The sequence below is a fragment of the Plectropomus leopardus genome, chromosome 2 (genome assembly GCF_026936395.1).
Source record: "Plectropomus leopardus strain MGB_pleo_1.0 chromosome 2, ASM2693639v1, whole genome shotgun sequence".
NCBI lineage: Eukaryota > Metazoa > Chordata > Actinopteri > Perciformes > Serranidae > Plectropomus > Plectropomus leopardus.
The window spans coordinates 33,234,757-33,254,700 of NC_142177.1; the positions used below are offsets into that span (position 1 = coordinate 33,234,757).

Sequence of the window (19,944 nt, forward strand, 5' to 3'; positions counted from 1 at the left end):
CACTCTGCTGATGTTCAAAGAGATATTGCGATGCGTTTGTAAAGCGCTAGATGACGTGTGGAAAAGAAATTGCCTCAACAGGAGACACGACTGTGATGCAGGATCTGTAATCCTGAAACTGTGATGATGTTCACACAGATATTTCGGCCTAAATATTTCCCATGTCCTGTTGAAGACTGCTCAGAGGAGCGCCATAATTGAGTGTAGTCAAGGTTTTAGTCACATGCAGAGCGACTGCTCCTGAGGCGATGACAGACTCTTAGGCACAGCACTGTCACAAACAAGCAGCATCTCTGCTCTCCACTCCCCAAAGGCTGGAAGTTGCTCTCTGTCTTGTTCGGAGGAGACTCGGATGCACAAGTGTGAAATTTTTTAGGAAGTAAGCTGCTTACCTTTCATGTATATTTAATTTCTTTGGGTTTTTTTTTTCTTCTCATCTTGGAAGGGAAGGAATATCTTGCTTACAGCCCCCCCACCAATTCCTCTTTTTTTCCTTCACTCACTCTCCGTCTTTCTTTCATATACCTGTCAGTTACCTTGTGAGCTTTGCTGTTTCCTGGGCCATCGAGTTCAATTTGAAGTGTTATTGAATTTTTCTTTTCAAAGCTGAATTGCGCTTGGAGTATCTCAGGGCAGTTTGAGTGGATGGACAAAAGATGATTATAGAGTTTTTCAAAACTCATCAGTGATTTCTCTTCCTAAGGATAATATGGTGGAGTAGTGTTGTCCTGAGCAGAGAAAGAAGTCACTCTCCATTTGTGCTTGTTGTAATCTGAGCTTCTCTGTTCTTTGTTGTGGTAGACGGCAGGCGACGCGTGTAGTCATGTCCCTGTGTGTGTTTCCTACTGACTAATTGCTGCTGCTTTACACTGCGCTTACATGACAGCTACAATTGTTTTATTTTTTAGTTTTTCTACTTATTGCTGCTGCTTTGCACTGCACCTATACAGCAGTTACAGCTATTTGTACTATTGTTATTATTACTGTTATTTTCATTATTATTTTTTTAAATTGTTATTATATTATTTTTCATCATTTTAGTCTTTTTTTTTTTTAATCTCATTGTTTTTCTCCTTTAACACAAATGTAATCACATACATAAACAGTGGTGCCAAAGTTTTCCATATTAAACAAAATTTTCTAAATGTAACTGCTTTTGTAAGATATAATTATTTGACTTATTGGATCCTTATTTTACCCCTTTTTCTTTTGCCTTTTTTTTCATTTGTTGTTGTTGCTCCTCCTTGTTTTCCTTTGTATGTCCTTTGATAATTTCTCCAAATCATACCATGGTTTTACCAGTTAATCCACCAATATTTTACACTTTCTGTTTTGTCTTTTGCACCAACAAAATTAAAAATATTGGCAGAGCATCACAGCTGGGTACGCCACCCCCCACCCAGTTTTGTTTTATGGGTAGCAGATATATTGAAACTTTAATTAAATTTCCAATTTTATGTTTTACTAAGGCATTGGTTAAATATGCAGTTGGTACCTTTTAGAAAAATTACTTCTCGTCATTTTCGCTGAAATGATCACTTTATCCACACATAGGTGCAGATAGTCTATTTAAAAAGTCATGCTCCTTGCCCCCATCATCGTGCTTTTAACTGCTAGAGTCCACTGCAGCTGAACAAAAACAACCAGTCAGAGCCAAGGAGTCACTAATGCAGCTGATGATAATAATAATGCATTTATTTATGGGCACCTTTCTAAGTATTCAAGGACATATAATAAGACACAGTTAAAAAAAACAACCCTCAGCAGTGGATTTATAAATCAGAAATTCAAACAAATCAGTAATACACAATGATAAGTTTAGAAAATAACAAGACGAAATTGTAATCATAATAGCTAGGTATAAAATCTTCATTGAAAAGTCATCATCGGTGCAAATATGTGTATCACCACTAGATTGGACTGAATATGCCAAAAATGGGGCAAAACGGCCAAAGGCTCTAGACCCCATGGTAGTCGAGTAGGCAGATGGCGATGTGAGTTGGATTGTACGGGAAGGTGTGAAGATATGGAGGAGCTCAGACAGATACAAAGGAGCTAAGTTATAAAGGGCCTTAAAGGTGAGAAGCAAAATCTTGAAATCGATATTTAACAGGAAGCCAGTGAAGGTGCTGAAGAACAGGACTAATATGATCTATGGAGGGAGCTGAGCTAACGATACAGGCGGCTGAATTCTGGACCAATTGGAGTTTATGAAGACACTTGAGGTGGACCAAAGATGACAGAACTGCAAGACTGTGGAACTGTGTTCAAACTGTCAAACAAGGCAGTGCTGAAATATAATCAAGATCGTTTTACTGCTTTGCTCATTTCTCACCTCAGATGTTTCTAGAAACATGTTTTAGCGTACTGTTTAGTAGGATGGCCTGCTCTGGTGACACCTTCATATTTAAGACAATTCTTGGTCTGCTCCCACAGTACCTTTGTGTTTTTATCATGCGAAGAAGTACAGGACAGTACTCATTGCGTTCTTAGGACCTCCTCTTTAGGGCTTTTAGGTATTCTGCATCCTCAGCCTGGAATTTGTTGCAGGATAACTTGAAACTGAGAGAGCTGGTGTCGTTAAATGTCTTTAAATCTAAAATGAAGGTCCTAAAAATAGAGTCTATTGGATGTCGATATTTTTGCCTGCCTGGTTGTACAACTGACTCCTAGATTGTTCTCTTTTAATGCAAATTTTAGTGCTTGTGAATTGTATTTTGTCTGCCTTTGTGTCTTTATCTGCAACTCTGTCTTTTCACTGCTGACTGTCTTGGCCAGGTCTCCCTTGAAAAAGAAATTCTTAATCTCAATAGGACCAACCTGTGGTTAAATAAATGTTAAATAAATACAAAGTTGGTCTGACTGGTGGGTGATGCTTAGTTGTGTCATGACTTGTGTCACGGTGTGCAAAAACTCTCAGCAACATTTTACAGCTAAACAGTCACCAACATGTCTTTCTTAAAACGTGAAATAGGCAGTGCAGTAACAAAATCTTGATTTGTATTCGATCAAATTTTTGATTTTTTTTCTTTAATATAGCTAATATAGTCACTTAAAACACAGCTGGACATTGTCACAGTGTCATTAAAAAACACCTGCATTTTTTTTACTGACATCTGCTGCTGTCTGCTGCTTGCCAGCTGACTGTAGGTGACACACCATCAACAATTTCCTCCTCCTGATGAGAAATTCAACTCATACATGTGATCTGGACAACATCATCGAATGAATCATACAAATGTAATAAATCCATGGTCTGCAAAAACCTACTAAGCCAACATTTTTTCCTGGTGATTGGACTGCTGTTAACACTCTTGCCGCTGTTAACAATATTCATGCTGTTACCACCATTAGCTGCTAGCCACCGGCTCAGCCACCTCAATGGTGAGAGCTACGTGCAGACAATCCCAGCTCAGACTCATAGATATGCTCTAAATGTCTCAACTCTTTTAACTACCACCATGCAAACATGACTTCTTTTTTTTCATGTACGATACTGGCATTCGTTGAGGTTTTACGGCCCGCACCCACCATTCATCATCAGCAGCCAGTGGGCTCGCTGCATGAGTCTGACTCTCTAATCCCCGGCTTGAATTACTGTCTTAATGAGCAAGAGACCAGGACTCGCACAGTGACGGCACCTCCATCATTCACTCGCTCGCTTTCAGTCTCCCATCTTTCACCCTCTCTGTTTCACTTTGGCTCTTTCTCTGTTTCAATTACCCCTGCCTGCTTTTATTTTTTTATTTATTTTTTTTATCTTGGTTCACCCTAATTTTCTTTTCTTCCTGTTTGCAGCCTTCATCATGTTTTCAAGTTGGTTTTCCTTCCATGACAAGTGTAAAAATAGAAGAAAATAGAAATTTTAGCCAAGCAAAAGCAATTTAAGGGTATTGGCCTCTGCAAAAAGCAGCAGACAAAACAGATGAAGTAATAGAATAAATCTGCAGGTCTGTTTATTTTACCATTTAAATGAAAAATCTCTCTGTTTAGTAGTCACATTTAAATATAAGGTGCATTAAGATGGCATAAAATTAAGCCCTGCTTTTAGCATCAACACACAAAATATACACATATTTCCCCAAAAATATTTAGAATATTTACTTAATCCAATGATGTTAATGACAGTTAACCTTCTGGGTTTTGGTTTTTGTTTTAAATGCACGTGTGTCCCTTTTTATTATTCTGTGTCCCCTCCAGCTCCAAAAATAAAAAAATCAATTTGTGGCAGTAGGTATTTTAATTGTGACTGCCTCATATAAATCATTGTGTGGGAAACCCAGGCCTTGCTCAAGAATTGTACATACAAATGTAAGATGTGCCTACACTGCCAGCTCAATTTTGTATTATACTCCTGCAGACAACCTTCCAGACTGACATTCACCACAGTGGACCGCAGTGAAAATCAGGCACAAGACAAGGTGTTTGCTGAGTAATGAGCTTGTCTGTTGCTTTTTCTCAACTTCCAAAACTCACTCTTCATCTCCCTGCTCTTACCGCAGTTATTTTGCTCTCTCGCCCTTGATCGTGGTGCACATGTTTGACTTTTCATCTTCTTGGCACCAGAACTTGAGAAATGATTTTCTCATTGTGGAAAATCAATATTTTGGGTCGAAGTGTACAAGGCAGGTTATAGTGGTTTGCCACAAAATTACAATACAAAACAGTTTTGACGGTGTTGAATATCACAAATTATGATAATAAGATATGCTAATATGATAAATACGCAAATCTGAAGTTGGATTGGTATACCCAGAATGTGTGCGACAATCAGGCAGACAGCAAAAGGATTAGCAGAGGCGGTTTGTGTCGCTGTGCCAACGTGCCACTTCACTTAACTAGCATCCACGCTGCTGTACTCTCATACAACTGCAGCTGATCTGTCTTGTTTGTGTGTCCGAGCAGCGCCACAGGGTCACTCCTGCTGAGCCGCCGCACTTTGGTGCCATAATGAAAGTATTAGTTTCTACTTTTAGGCCAGTTATGAAACTGAAACGATCAAGTTAAAATAAAAGAGAGAGAGCAAGAGAGAGAGAAGAAAGACAGGCAGCAAGTATGGTGTGTAATGGAGGGATAGGAGAGGAAAGTGAGGAGCAGAGAGACAAAGAGCTCTTTTCTGTCTGTGTGTGTTAAATCCCCGAGTCTCCATCGCTGGGTCTTGGGACGGGCTACGTGTCATCTGGACTCTTACGAAAACGCTGGAGGAGGCTCTCAAGAGCTCAGTGGAGGACAAAAGGAGGGGGATTTTTCTAAGAGGACGGAGAGCTCAGGGTCACATGAAGTCCCTCGGCTCCCCGCTTAGATCAGAGATGGGCAACAAGAGTTTGATCTCACACACAGACTCTCTTTCTCACTAATGCGTGCACACACACACACACACACCCACACTGCACTGTAGGTACACAGTCATAGAAATGCAGTGATGAAATGATATGAATGATGGGGTGTGCCATATCATATCATTGATGATACCGGTATAGTTTTTATTTTTGATGAAAAAAATTTCACATTGTAATGACGGCAAAATTTTTACATGTTGACATCATATTACTACATATGGCAACAACAAGCTTGGCTGAATGCAAAATGGCCACCGGCCAGGAGATGTGTCATTTTTGATCAAGTTTATTTTATGGTCGGTTAATATTACATTTTAGGTTTAAAAAAAATGATTTTTTTTGTTAAATGTTTATTACTATTCTCTATTTTACAACATGACAACAGCAGAGTGAGTCAAATGACAGAGTGAGCCTCAGTATCTAAAAAGCAAGCACTTCACAAAAGGACCAAAAGACTTTGTAGTGATCCTCTTTCCTCTCTTGTTCCCTCTTTTCTTTCTCACCATTTCGACAGCAGAGCCCTAAGCCTTTTTTTTTGTTTCTTTTTTTTTGAAGTGCCAACATAAAACTATGCACGAAATCACCATGTTAAATTTATGGCCTGCCATTTCTGACTGACTACCTCTGATGTTCCCATCATGACATCCTCTCAGTCCAGACGGTTGGAAAAATAGGTCTCAGCAGTGCACAGGCGTAAGACCTTGCAAGACTAAAGTGACAATTTGTTTCAGTCCAGGAGAGAAAGACACACTCGCACCACACACACACAGACACATGTAAACACATGGCTTTCACCACTGTGCGTGGCCATAACATTAAAGAAATAGTTTTGATATTTTGGGGAATAGGCTTATTTGCTTTCTTGCAGTTAGATAAGCAGTTTGATGTCTGGCCCCTAAATACAAAGCTACGACCAGCAGCTGGAAAACTTAGGTTAGCATAAAGATGGAAACATGCTCTGTCGAGAAATTCACAGAGCACATTTAAAGCTCGTTTATATCTAAAATTGTTGCAGCCTAGGGAGTTTGAAAGTGAAGCCAGTGTTGAAGCGCAAAAAAACAGCAGTTCCTCCAATGGCCACATGAGGCTGGCTCCAGAAAATGCCCAAACTTTACAACAGAAATAAACATGTTTACAGTCTGATACAAAAAACTGTTTTGGTCTCTAGAGCTAGGGAAAAATACTAAGAAAACTATATGTATAATGATTATAATTACATATTTATTTATTATTATTATTTATTTTTTAATTTTTATTTTAGCTCTTTTTTTTCAGGTCATTTTCTGCTTTTGTTCTGTTACTTCACATTCTTTTTTTTTCTTTTTTTTTTGCCAATTTCAGGTAATATTTTGCCACTTCTTGCAAATTTCTGGCTACTTTTTTGGGTTGTTTATTTTTTTAAGTTGCCTTAAATTGCCATTGCCTTTCCATGTTTTTGAAAGAAATCATGCCGATTTGCTCAGGTTTTAAAGGGGGCTAAAAATAGCCCATTAACCCAGATGTTGTGTTTCCATGAATGCAGATCGAAGTCAGAGGCGGTAAAAACCTGTGACTACTGCACAGTCATTTGAGTTGGGTGTGAATGCCGATTATAACCTCTCGCATTACGTTAAAAAGCCAGGTGTTAGCAGTTTCTTTGACTTACTTCTCATCATTGTGAGGTTGCTGGGCAACCAGCGGAAACTCTGGATTGCTTTAAAGGTGCTAGTAGTCAGGTTTTTTTCTTGTTTCCTGTCTTAATGCTAAGCCAAGCACACCAGCTGCTGACTGTAGCCTCATATTTATTTACTTAGACATGAGTGTGGTATTAATTCTTTGATCTTACTCTTGGAAAGAAAACGATTGAGTGTATTCCCAAAAATCTTGAAATATTCCTCACACTGTAACACACACTGCACAATGCAAAAACATCCCCTGCTGTATTAACCAACACTGTGTTTAACTTTGTATTCTGACAGAAAGTCTTTGTTTTATTTGATGAAGCCTCTCTATATTCACACCCCTCTCTTGTCTGGTTTAATTAAGTGCAGTGTTTTCAGCTGCACCTTTTTTCGACATACACTGAGCATTTTGTTTGAACCACCAGTCTCCAACGGTTTATTTGAAGCCATATCCAAATTGTAACGCCTGTTCTGAAAAAAGGAAAGTACGACAGGATGATACAAAGTCCTGCTATAAAGGATTTGCTGCTTTTAGGCGGATGTACCCTCAAAGCTCAGGAAGCCCTCATTATATTGTCAGCGACTGATCCCCAATAGGGGTCTTATGGTATACTGTACAACGGTGTGACATCCAGGATGATGGCTCGGGGAGATGCTTGGCAGGTACATAACTGTGGCTCAAGTAATTGGGCTACAGGGGACATTTTTAGTGACCAAAGCCAGTGCGGGCAGGCAAACAAGTTAGTAATGAGAAGCAGCAGAGGCTGGCATTCTCACACACGATGCAATGTCAACTGCTTTTGGTAACACAAAGTGTGGTATCAAGGCGCACTGTGGAAGGAAGCTCCTCTGATGTATTTTTTCTTTTTTAAACTGCTTTTACTCCCCTGCTCGGGTGCAGAGGAGCTGTCACAGTCCAATTAGCGAGAAAATATAAGAGCGGAAAAACAAAAGGGAATGGCAACATAAAGTTACTTAATAGGCCATTGGGCCACCGCAATCTGTACAGCGGCTTCACAGCTAATTGGTGCAGACTCCACAAGTGTCAAGAAATCTGCTTTAGAAGATGCAACAACATGTTTCAATGAGATGCTGTACTAAGTGTACCAGAATGGGCTATTTAAGGTTTCAGTGCAACATATGTATACTGTCACCAAACAGATTAGCAAATTCCCTTAATGTATAATCAATACAAAACACAGCTGGTGTTTGTTGCCATGCAGGTACACTGAGGGTCAGATTACTTAAATTTGTGAAGAAGTGTTCAGTCATTAAACTCTGATTCTGTTGCGGAGGAGTCTGACTCATCTCACAGGAAAATATTCCTGGCTTCAGTTGATAATTTTTTTTCTGTGTAGAGTTTGCGTCTCCTCTCCCTGCTGCTGTAGGGCTCCTCGGTGTGCTTTGATTTTCTCCGACACTGACGTCAAGTTGATTTGAAGTTTTAGATTGCCTGTTTTTTGTTGTTTTTTTTCTGAGCATAAAATGAGTATTTATGTTAGCTCATGCAAGCGGCTGGTAGTCTGCGCGGGTGTATTTCAGCCTTCTACGGAGCTAGAACAGTGACAGCAATTGTTGGCATCAAACATAAAATTTGGCATTGAAAAAGGAAAAATTAGCACTGAGAAAAGTCCACTGAAACAAACTATTAAGAAATATTTTATTTTGGGTACTTTTTTTAGAATTCTGATCTGTTTTTCAGTGGCAGTCTTATTTTTTTGTCATGTCGCTCTGACGGTCTGTGTGTTCAAAGGAGTCGTTTTCTCTTTCGCATGCAGATTCTGTGTAAATCACATTGTGCTTGCCCCTCCACACCAAAAAACGAATCAGTAATAAATTGAAAGGAATTCTCCGTCCACGTCACAATGTATTTGATGGCGTCACAAACTACCACCATTAGCTAACTAATTATTCATTTATTTATTTTATTTTATTTAAAAGGGACTATGTACAGTTTGAAACATACATGTTGCCATTTGAGCCACCGTACCAGATTATAGCTTGGAGCTATTTTGCACCTGCAGTCCCTCGGCAGGTCAGAGCAAAGACACAGCACAATGACATGATAATTTAAAGTTGTACAAGACGAAGAGAAGAAGAAAAGACACACATATCAGAATGCAAAACATGCAACAAAAAACACCCTACTGTTATTGTTCCAGCTCCATAGTTTCCTCCAATTCTCTCCCAAATGTCCTACCAACGACCCTGAAAAGGATTCACCAGGCCCAGTGAATGAATGAATCTGCCCCATAACCATGGGCGACAGTAAATTAAGGTGACAGAGATTGCCATGGAATGTAGCACTGATGATTGGTTCACACTGTGCGCTTTGTTCAGCCTCCCATGCAATAAATAACTGTGCTGTCCTGCCTCCCATCCAGCTGAGGTTATTTCTATGGGCTTTACAAGTTTGGTGACACGCCACCTAATTAGCCTTGAGTGCAATAGTAGCGCGGTCCTGCTTATTTATTCATGGAATATGGTTTACATAATCCTCATGCTAATGTAATCATTTGGTGTCCATTTGTGCCTTGTGGATATTCATCCTGGAAGGAAAAAAATACTCCCATCAGTATTGAAATAGACTGAGGCTTCACCACAGGAGCAAAATCTGCACTCGGAGTGGCCTCGTGTCATTTGCATTGACGCTTCCCACTGTGGGACTGAGTGAACCTAAACCACTCCAGGAGGTTACACAACCCATTGCCTCCATCATATTTCAAATCCCCAATTTACTCGGCTGCTTTCTTCATTTCAGCTGTAGCCACTACATACATCAAGAACCTCCCAATAATAACTTGTTAGCAGAAGCTGCAGTTGCTCATCGAGGATTAAATGAATTATGCCACAGGCCCTCATCAATTATCCATCTTTCGCAGGATGGCACAAAGGTCTTTTTGGGGTTTTTTGTTCCAAAATGAGATATTCAGCCTTTCGAGAAATGTGCTGCAGTCTTGTTCAGAGATAGAGCACAAAAACACTGTTACGGGCAGTGAAATAAAATAAACTAAATAAAACTATTTATGTACTGCAGCCACTTGTATACACATCTTGATGCTACACTGAGACAGGAAGAGAGAGTTTAATTAAAAAAGAGGACTGAATGTCCTTTTCTTTAGTTGTGTGGAAACCATGAATTTACCTGTGAGAGTTCTTAGAGCTCTTTTGAAAAAATACCTTGCATGATGTAACATAGTTAACCAAAAGCACTTATGCCTCTTTTCAAAAACATGTAATCTTTATGCTTTTCATGGCTCGACACCGGGAATAGCTGTGGCCCAAAGGCATTTTGTTTCCAAGTTATCCGTCCATCCACCTGTCCAAATATTGTCTATGTGATATCTTAAGAACACCTTGAGGGAATTTCTTCAAATTTGGCACAAACGTCACTAGACTCAGTAATAAACGGATCAGAATTTAGTGGTCAAAGGTCATACTTCAAGGTCACTATGACCTTGTCCATCTCATTCTTGTGAATGCATTATCTCAATAAGGCAATGAAAGAATTTTTCAAATTTGGCACCAACATCCCTTCTCAAGGGAGAACTGATTAGATTTTAGTGATCACAGTTCGAATGTCAAGGTCTCTGTGACCTAATTTGTCTCATTTTCAAGAGCTTGACATCTCAAGAATTCCTCAAGGAAATTTCTTCAAATTTGGTGCAAACATCCAATTGGATTCAAGGATGAATTTTTTTTAAATTTAGTGGTCACAGGTCAAGATCTCTGTAATCTCGTCCACATCATTCTCATGAATACGATATCTCAAGGATGCCTGGAGGGAATTTCTACAAACGTGGCACAAACTTCAGGATGAACTGATCAGAACTTTGTAGTCACCAGTCAGACGTCAAGGCCACTGAGACCTTGCAACATTCATAGCCTATTTGAAGCATTTTCTACTGTCATAGCTACATATAAGTGTGGACAGACATGGATCTAAACTGTAACCTCACTGGTTGGCGAAGGCATCCAACCTTAAGGCGCTAAATCTAGTCTCCTCTTTTTCTTCTCTTTTTTTTGTCTCCAGGCACCACACGGCTTCCTCGCGACGGGGAGGTTCCCGGTGTGGACTACAACTTCATCAGTGTAGGAGACTTCAGGATCCTGGAGGAGAGTGGACTTCTCCTGGAGAGTGGGACCTATGACGGTAGGTGTCAACTCAGTGTTAAGAATATGAGTTACCTTCATATGTGTGTGTGGCTGCATGCATTTCTGTGCACGATTCACATCGACAGCTCTGTATAATGGAGTGAGTGTAAGCTCGATATTCACAGCCAGTGTGACTTACAGCCTGCCTTAGTAAAATGTGACAAGCGGGACAAAATGTATTGATCAGTGAAACATGATTAAAGACTTGTTGGAAGTGACAGTCAGATTAGCAGCGATACTTGCAGCCCTTCAGATGAACTCCAGTATTCTGTTTCTCCACACTGTGTGGAGACACAACGGGCCACTGAGGGATGAAGAAGGCAGAGTTTATATTAAATCTACATGAAAATACCGTCGAAATCAGGACAATGCTGTAACTTTTTTTGTCAGCAGGGATTAAAATAAACCTTACATTTACCAAAGAGTAAATGTTTTGAAGGTCAGCTTTTAAGGACCAGAAATAACCAGCAGATAATGACAGATGTTGTATGCAGGTGCAGATTAGGCACTCTGCTTGTTGTGCTCAAACGCCAATAAAAATACATTTGAAAAACTCAACAGCAATGTCTTTTTTCAGTAATTATAACCCGGTTACTCAACATAATAACCAGACCTTGTTGTGAGCAATTGCATGTAGGAACTATTTGCTTTTGACCGGACTACACAGGCCAACTGTATCATAGTGCAGAAGGAAAAGTGAATCTACTGCTAGCTCACCTAGCACCACCGAGCTAGCTAACGTTACAGCTCAGCTGAGGAGGACACCATTATTGTTCATCTCTCATGCTGTCACAAGCATGAGCTTCTCGTCCATGAATAGTTGCTCGTTTCCTTTTGCAGTGTAATACAGTTGGCAGGTAAAGCTCCTTTGGAAGAAAAAAGTTCCTACGTGAAACTGCTCTAAACAAGCTCTGTGGATTATTTGAGTAACTGGCTCATGATTTCTAGATAGAGACATCGCTGCTGAGGTTTTCAGATGCACTGTTTTGGTGTTTTTAAACACCACAAGCCGAGTGCCATCTAGTTCCATTATATTGAATAGAAGGCTGACATCTCTACAGCTAATATCACCAACACTCGACAACTCACACCAAGACAATCTATGCTGATAAATAGCACTACAGGTAAGAGGTAAAATATGTTCTTTCGGTTTTGGGGTGAACTGTCCCTTTAAGTCTCTTGAAATTCTCTAGTGTGCTGCAAATAGGGAGCAAAAATCCAATAATGTTGCAAATTTTCCTCTACATTGTAAATTCTAGTAAACCATTAGCACAGACAAATCTCACAAGTTGCCTTCCAAAATTTGGGAGTGTTTGCCCTATAAGTGATTTCAGTACACATGCACATTTATGGTGCGTGTCTTTGACTTTGCAATATGCATGTGTGTAGTTTAAGGTTTTCTTTGTGCACATCCATGTGTGTAATGCAATCTTAATTCATTTTTTAATCAATGCAGAGAATGTACTTCCCTCTGTGACTGAATATGTCTATGGCGACATGTCTTTGTCCATTCTTGTACAGTAGATATTCATACAATAGGATGTGAGCATGCAGGCAGCTTTAGCACCTGATAGTGACCTCATGTAAACCTGTCAAATAAACCAGCCTCCTCATTTTTCCTCCTTCTCTACTCTCACAATGAGCTTTGGCTCATCACAGGCATCCAAAACTTGAATTTTTCAGAGCTATTTCAAGCACCCCCCTCCTCTCCACTCCTTAAAAACCGCTTTTATAAATGTTCATTTGAACTGCACCTGTCTGCAGTAAACATGTCAGTGGCAACTGCTATTTTGCAACAAGTAGACAAGCCCAGTCATGTTCTTTTCAGTGAGACGTTTATGCAAGGAGGAGGGATATTTCAGCTTTGAGAACAGCTGAATGGCCAAGTATTTACCATTTCTAACATCTCACACTACAATGGAGCATTAGCACTTGCCCTGCATAGAAAGGTCTTGGAAAGTCAGACGGTCGCAGTGTATTTGTGTCATGAGGGGATTGGAGCGGAGGATTTCTCTCACATTGCGCAATGATTATAGCAATAACATGATAATCTTCCTCTCTCTTTAAGCTCATTCTTTCTTACCACAAATCCGCGCTGCTGTGAAATGGGAGGGGATTTTTCTAAATGCTTGAGAGGCAACCTCTGGTTGCGTGAATGGACCTTCTCCGCGGCATTTTTCTCGCCCCTATTCAGCTGCGTCTCGTGCTTCCTATAGGGTGGAGAATTAAAAGATAAAGTCAAATCCACATCCAGTGAGCAAGCGCCTTAAGTCTGAGAGTAGCTTCCTCTGGGTGTGCACAAGTGTGTCTCTGCCTCAGTGTATTTGTCGAAGTGCATATTCTAACGTGTGACGGGCCTGTTGAAGCAGGATCCTCCAACCGTCTTTGATCCCCTTGATAAGGTGTCAGTCCCCCTTCCCACCCCTCATCCGTGTAGCACAGTGGCAGCGGTGACATAAAACACGCACACAGAGATGCAGGTACACACACACACACTTCCTCGCGCACAGAATAAATCCCATCCTTCCTTGTGTCGGGATAGATCATCTAAGAATTGTAAGATCAGTTTTCAGGAGCTGCCAAGTCGCCCACGAGCTGTCCTTCATCTTTGAGCTGGAGCCAGGCAGGATTTACACCTTTATAAAGAGGTTGACCGTGGGTAGAGAGGGAGAAACGGAGAGCAAACTGAGGAAGAGCATATAACAGAGAGCGAGAGAGTTGATATGGAGACGTGCTGAGCCCCTCAGCTCCCAGTGGAAAAACCCCCTTTGCAGTGGAAGCATGGCTGCCTTGGCTGCGTGCAGATGTGTGGATTAGCTTCTCAAAAGTTGGATGGTTTGAGCGTACTATCCCTGACAGAGAAGTGAACACTCTGATAGCGACAGCCCCCCCTCTCCTCTTCCTCTCTCCCTCTAAAACCCAGTCAGCACAAGAGTTGCATGGCTACTGTGGCAGGGTGTTGATCTCTGAGCGGCACAGTGAACTCAAAGAGGAGCTTGCAGTAATTGGATCGAGGAATGGGATTTACTCCATTTGGTTGAAGTGCAGCCTTTCTTTTTCTTTGAAAAGAGGGAAAATAAACAAGGTCAGGTGTTCTCTTGCGCAGGTCGCACGGCTTGCACGTCTCCCGTTAAGAGCTTATGAATTACCCGCAGTTCCTAAGCGAACAGCTCCTGAGTTGTACTCAAGGTACTGAGCTAATGGGATTCTTAGCTAATCATAATGTTCTCACTAATAGTCCCAAATGACTTGCCTGAATGCTCGTTATGTTAATGGTTCATGTATAACGTCTTTTCTCTACCTAGAAATATTTTATGGGAGTCGTTTAATGCTTTGTACACATCATTTCAACTTAAACACCCTCTGCTCGACTCTCATCAGTCACCCTGCCATACATGAGCATGCAAATCTCTCAGAACAGGAGGGTCAGGCTCATTTTAGGTAATGGGCCACATACAGACTTTGACTTCAGCTGGGCGGATCAGTAACCATGGCATTATAATCTATAAATAACAAAACCTCCAAATGTAACCCTTTCTTTCTGGGAATGTTTGTTATTTATGCAGCAAAACGGGAAGGGGATGTCAAATATTTTTTAAGGAAATGGGGAAAAACTTATTTTTCTTAATTTGGCTTAGAAGAGAGAGACATATAAAGTTAAATGGTTGTATTTTGTTTTATTTAAATACCATCTGAACCTCAAAGTCCATCAGCAGATTTGAAAAGCATGTTATCCTTAAAAATCAGCAAAATAACCCCATTTATCATGTCCAGAAACTCTTAAATCACAAATTATCGTCACATTTTTACATTTCTGTTGTCCCCTGAATGGACAAAAGTTTTAGCTGTGCTTTAGCGATAGGGTTCCACCAACAGTGTTTTAAGATAAAGGTCTGATACAGATTATTTTGTACTGAATCTGATGATTGGTAATATTTTGCACAATGTGCAATATCTTTGAATATAACAACAGTATTCTGGTCAGGGTGGAAAAAGCCTCTAAAGCAACATTTTATATGACTCCTCACTGTTTAACTTGCTCCTGAAACCTGTCACCTCTCAGCCAGAAAGTGCATCAATATTAGATGTACAATCATCCAGCGGGTTGGGTTGGACCCTTTGGTGGGCCAGTTCTGGCCCCTGGGCCACATGTTTGACACCCCTGCCTTACATCCTCTCAAGAAAGGCTGATCAGAGGTCAGGACACATCTCGCATGCACACTAGCCAGGGTGAGACTGTTTCTGTGGGTCCAGGCTGCTCTGTGATTGGTAGGGTACATGCTGGCTGCTCCATGTAGGTCCGGAGGGTCCCAGGTTGCCTGCCAAGCAGACACATCAGCCATCTGCGCCAGGCGCCCAGAGCAAGTCTTTCTGGGCTCTCTGTCCCTCCTCAGTCTCGGCGCCTCTGAGGTTCAGGTTGGGTCACTCTCTCAGAGCAGAGCAACAGGATGAGAACTGAATAGTCCGGTGCAGTGAAGTGCAAGAGTTGAGGGAGAGCTGCCAGGAAAATAAAAATTCTGCACATAGAGGTTTTTTTTTCTGGTAAATGACATTTCTAATCTGCTACCAGGGAATGCTAAATTCTGCCAAATGGAGATCCACGTCAAATCTGTTGTTTTGGGATCCCCATTGTGATAATGAGTCGGATTTTAACGAGGAAGGAAAACAGACCTGGAGATTAAATTGAATGGGAGTGCAGAGCTCATGCATTAGTAGCAATGTGTGGTACCCTGGGTGCTTGGTTGTGTGGCTCCGTGTCTGTGTCGCTGTCTGCTCGGGATCTTGCCGTGATGCAAGTGTGCTCATGACCTTGTGCAGCTTATGCATAGTGCCCTTGACAACAGGAGTCTTTTCATTACTGGCAGCTGATTCCATCACCATGAAATTGCTCGCACGCACTTTGAAAGAGGAGGCTCGCTCTTCCCGGCTCATCAACCCCCGTGACATGAGGATCACAAGTAACGTCGGACAAGCTCCCCTGCTCATCAGCTTATGAGGCTTCCCTCCATTTATACTGGCAAATGGTGCCACAAATCTTCACTGACGTGCTGCTTTCACACACCTCTATATCTGCGACACACATTTATCAGGGGCCAAGAGACATGTTTGTAAGTAATTAATCACAGACATGGCGTCTGGCTGATGAATGTCAGCATGCGGCAGGAGACAGGCGGGGATTAGCCGGCAGACCCAATCTCTCCTTGCTATCGTTGTGCCACCCCTGTTAATGAAGCCATCTTTGACAAATGCGGATGAGTGTCGCTTAGTAAACACAGAGTCGAGCGACAAAGGGGGAGGGGCGGGCTTTCATCCATCCTCCTTCTCCTCCTCAACCTTCCCACTGCTTTGAGGAAGATGAGCATAGCTGCATTAACCCAGTTTGCTGTGTATTGTAGTTGGCACGCCTGAGGAGAAGAGGCCACACTTGCAATGGGCTCACTTATCAAAAAAGCTGTTGTGGTGTAACTGTATCGTGCTGTAAAGCTGCTGGAATGACTGTGATGTGTTCCTCAGAGCCCTCTGTTCTTCCTGGCATGCATGCTGTTGTTCGCTCCCCCTCTTTGTACCGAGCTATAAAAAGATCTGCAGTTGATAAATATTGCTTTTACATTACAGCATTTGTGATGTCTGCATGTTCATGCTTTAACTACATCAAAGGTTCATAATATCATGGTCCAACTGAAAATAAGATGGCGTTATGGAGGGTAATTAAATAGCTGAAAATCCCCTTTTCCCAGCGGTATCTCCGTATTCTTTAATTAATCTAATTATAAATCCTGATTTAGCTGAGTAGGCTCAATCTGATGATCACTTATTGTAAGAGCCGAGTAAATATTTGACCTAACAAATGGCTTGCCAAAATATTAATTTGATATTGTTGCATAAACACGTCTGACAGAGCAGCATTTAGCAAACAAATACTCATAATAAATGGTGGGGATATAAATTAGCATGCACATTATTTATAATCCTAATGGAGGTTGAATAATTACTTATTCTACGCCTAAATTGAGTTCCACATACTGCTCACCAGCCATACATAGATGGATCACCCCATGAGCTAAATGAGCAAATAATTTAACAAAGTTTTGCACTCTCTCCCCTCTCTTTACGGAGCGCAGTTATCCCACTGAATATTTATAATCCGTAACACAAGGTTTTTCTTCATTACGGGAAAAAAAAGAGGCAAGCTGAGAGATAGATAATTGCTGTATTCAATGATCAGTGTAATTAGTTGCTGGCAAATTCCAAGAGAAGTGATTTTAATGTTACATGAGTCATGACAGCCCTGCGGTGCAGTTATCGAGGGAAAACAAAGCGGGGGGTTAAGAGACGTGAAAAATCATGCAGAGGAAGCAGACCTCTGAAACTTGTAAATAGTCAACCTTGAGTGCTGGTGTGTGACATTTGGAGAATTAAATTTTTAACCTGATTTAATCAGATGGAGTCATGTACGGCATGGTGGATGATCTCTCTGCCTGAGTCTTCTTCCTTCACATGAAATCCATGAATATTGTACAGTTTATGGTACACTACTGTATTTTTTATGCCTCTATGATGGAGACAGCCCCATGGCCAGAGGTATTGTGTTTTTAGGTTGTCATATGTAAGTCCATACTATTCTCATGAACAAGATATCTCATGAACACCTTGAGGGAATTTCTTCAAATTTGGCACAAACCTCCACTTGTACTCAGTGATAAACTGATTAGATTTTGGTGGTCAAAGGTCGAGATCCCTGTGACTGGAGGCATGATGTTTTTGGGTTGTTTTACGTGTGTCATTCCCATTATTGTGAACACGATATCTCAAGAACACCTTCAGGAAATTTCTTCAAATTTGGCACAAACCTCCTCTTGTATTCTCCAATAAAGTGATTAGAATTTGGTGGTTCAAGGCCACTATGACTTCATCTGTCTTATTTTTGTGAAAGTGCCTTTTAGAAACCTTTGCAAACTTGACATTTACTTCACTTGGACTCAGTGATGAACTGATTAGATTTTGTAGGTCATAGGTCAAAGGCCGCAGTCATTGTGATCTTGCATCCTTCTCATTTTTGTGGACACAATATTTCAATAACACTTGAATGAATTCCTACAGATTTGGCACAAACATTAACTTGGACGTAAGAATGAACTGATTAGTATTTGGTGGTCAAAGGGCAAGGTTGCTGTGACCTTGCAGCCCTCTCATTCTCCGTGCGATATCTCAAGACGGCCTTGTGGGAGTTTCCTTAAGTTTGTCACAAATGACCATTTAGACTCCTAAAATTTTGTTGGTTGAAGGTCAAGGGTTACTGTGACCTCCCATGACATTTTTTTAACCATAACTCATGCATTTATGCCCTTATTATCATAACATTTTACACAAATGTCTAATAAGATACTCAAAGTCAAAATCTCAGGAACAGAAAGGAAGAGATTTAGCCAGATACTAAATTTATCTTGGGTGCCGACCTTGAAACTGTGCTGATTGTATAAATCTTCTGTGCTGCATTCATATTATCACAAACATGGATGGAAACTGTAAGTGCAACTTGTCAGGTTTGCAGAGTTATACAACCACGAGGCAGTAATTCTAGCTGCTTTGGTGTTGCACTCTACCTGCCTTTTCTGTGGCTCCTTCTGTTTGTTGTTGTATTATTCTAAGACTTAGCCTCCTTCCATCCTTTTCTCTTTTAGGTAACTACTATGGGACTCCAAAGCCTCCCGCGGAGCCCAACCTGGTGCAGCCTGACCTGGTGGACCAAGTTCTGTTTGATGAAGACTACGGCGGCGAGGTCCCCAGGAAACGCACCACCTCTGTCAGTAAGATGGACAGGAAGGACAGCGCAGTCCCTGAGGAGGAAGATGATGATGAGAGGCCACCGCTGGTCAATGGATTGCCCGGTCAGTAAATGTCAGAGCACAAAATGTCATGTTAAGTAGCAGAGATTCTGCCGGTTGTGGAACTGCCACATTAGGTCGCTCTCTCATGTGAGACATAAAGACTTTGGCTTGTTGCAGATTGTATACCGTTTGATGGGCCCAGTGGGTATTTAAGGACTCTACAGTACAAGCATTTCTCAATCTGTCATATAAAACGGCATTAAAGGATCCTTTTACTACATCCTCCAGAGCAGTCTGGTTGTCCCACGTGTCACTCAGTGTTTTCCAACCCAGATCAGATTGTATTTAGACTAATTTCCTAATTAGATTCCAGGGGAAGATAATTAGTTACACAGGAAGATGTAACTACAGGTGCAAACTCTTAAAAAATATATTTTTGGTGTGTGTTTAAGAACATGAGACTGAAATGTTTTGACCTGCAAGGACTGTTCAACCAAATTACAAAATTACTACTACATACTACTACATACTACATACTGAAACATAACACTGATATCTAGCAATGCAGATAGTTTTTAAATATATGTCTGTCTCTGATATTTCTGACACCACTGCAATAATAAAACCAGATTAATGTGCTGCAATAGTGGAATCTCTAACTTTGGTAAAGTGCGATACCTTGAAAAATGTCGATATTCAATATTCAATTTTCTATATTACAGGCAAAACTTGACATTGCATACAATTTAAAAAATGTATTCTTAAATATATATGAAAAAGGTTATAACATTGCAATGAAAACTTTTCTTCTCTTGGTTAGGAGCAGAGGACAGCAGAATGACTTCAGTAGACATTAAAAGTAAGAGAGAGCAGAAAAAAGTGATGCTGGTGCCGTATATTTTGACCACATTACAACAGAGGTGTGTAGATTTTGTGTTGTTTTGGGCCTGATCTGAAACA

The 19,944-nt window shown here is 40.8% G+C and overlaps 1 protein-coding gene across 3 annotated transcripts in view; it reads left to right on the forward strand.

Moving 5' to 3' along the window:
• magi3b (membrane associated guanylate kinase, WW and PDZ domain containing 3b) overlaps positions 1 to 19,944 on the forward strand; it is a 181,853-nt gene that overhangs the window by 123,327 nt on the left and 38,582 nt on the right. For all 3 annotated transcript variants that reach the window (XM_042509055.2, XM_088069105.1, XM_088069106.1), the window contains 2 exons: positions 11,034 to 11,153; positions 18,838 to 19,044. In XM_042509055.2, coding sequence (XP_042364989.2) covers positions 11,034 to 11,153; positions 18,838 to 19,044 — 327 coding nt within the window. The remainder of the gene's footprint in view (positions 1 to 11,033; positions 11,154 to 18,837; positions 19,045 to 19,944) is intronic.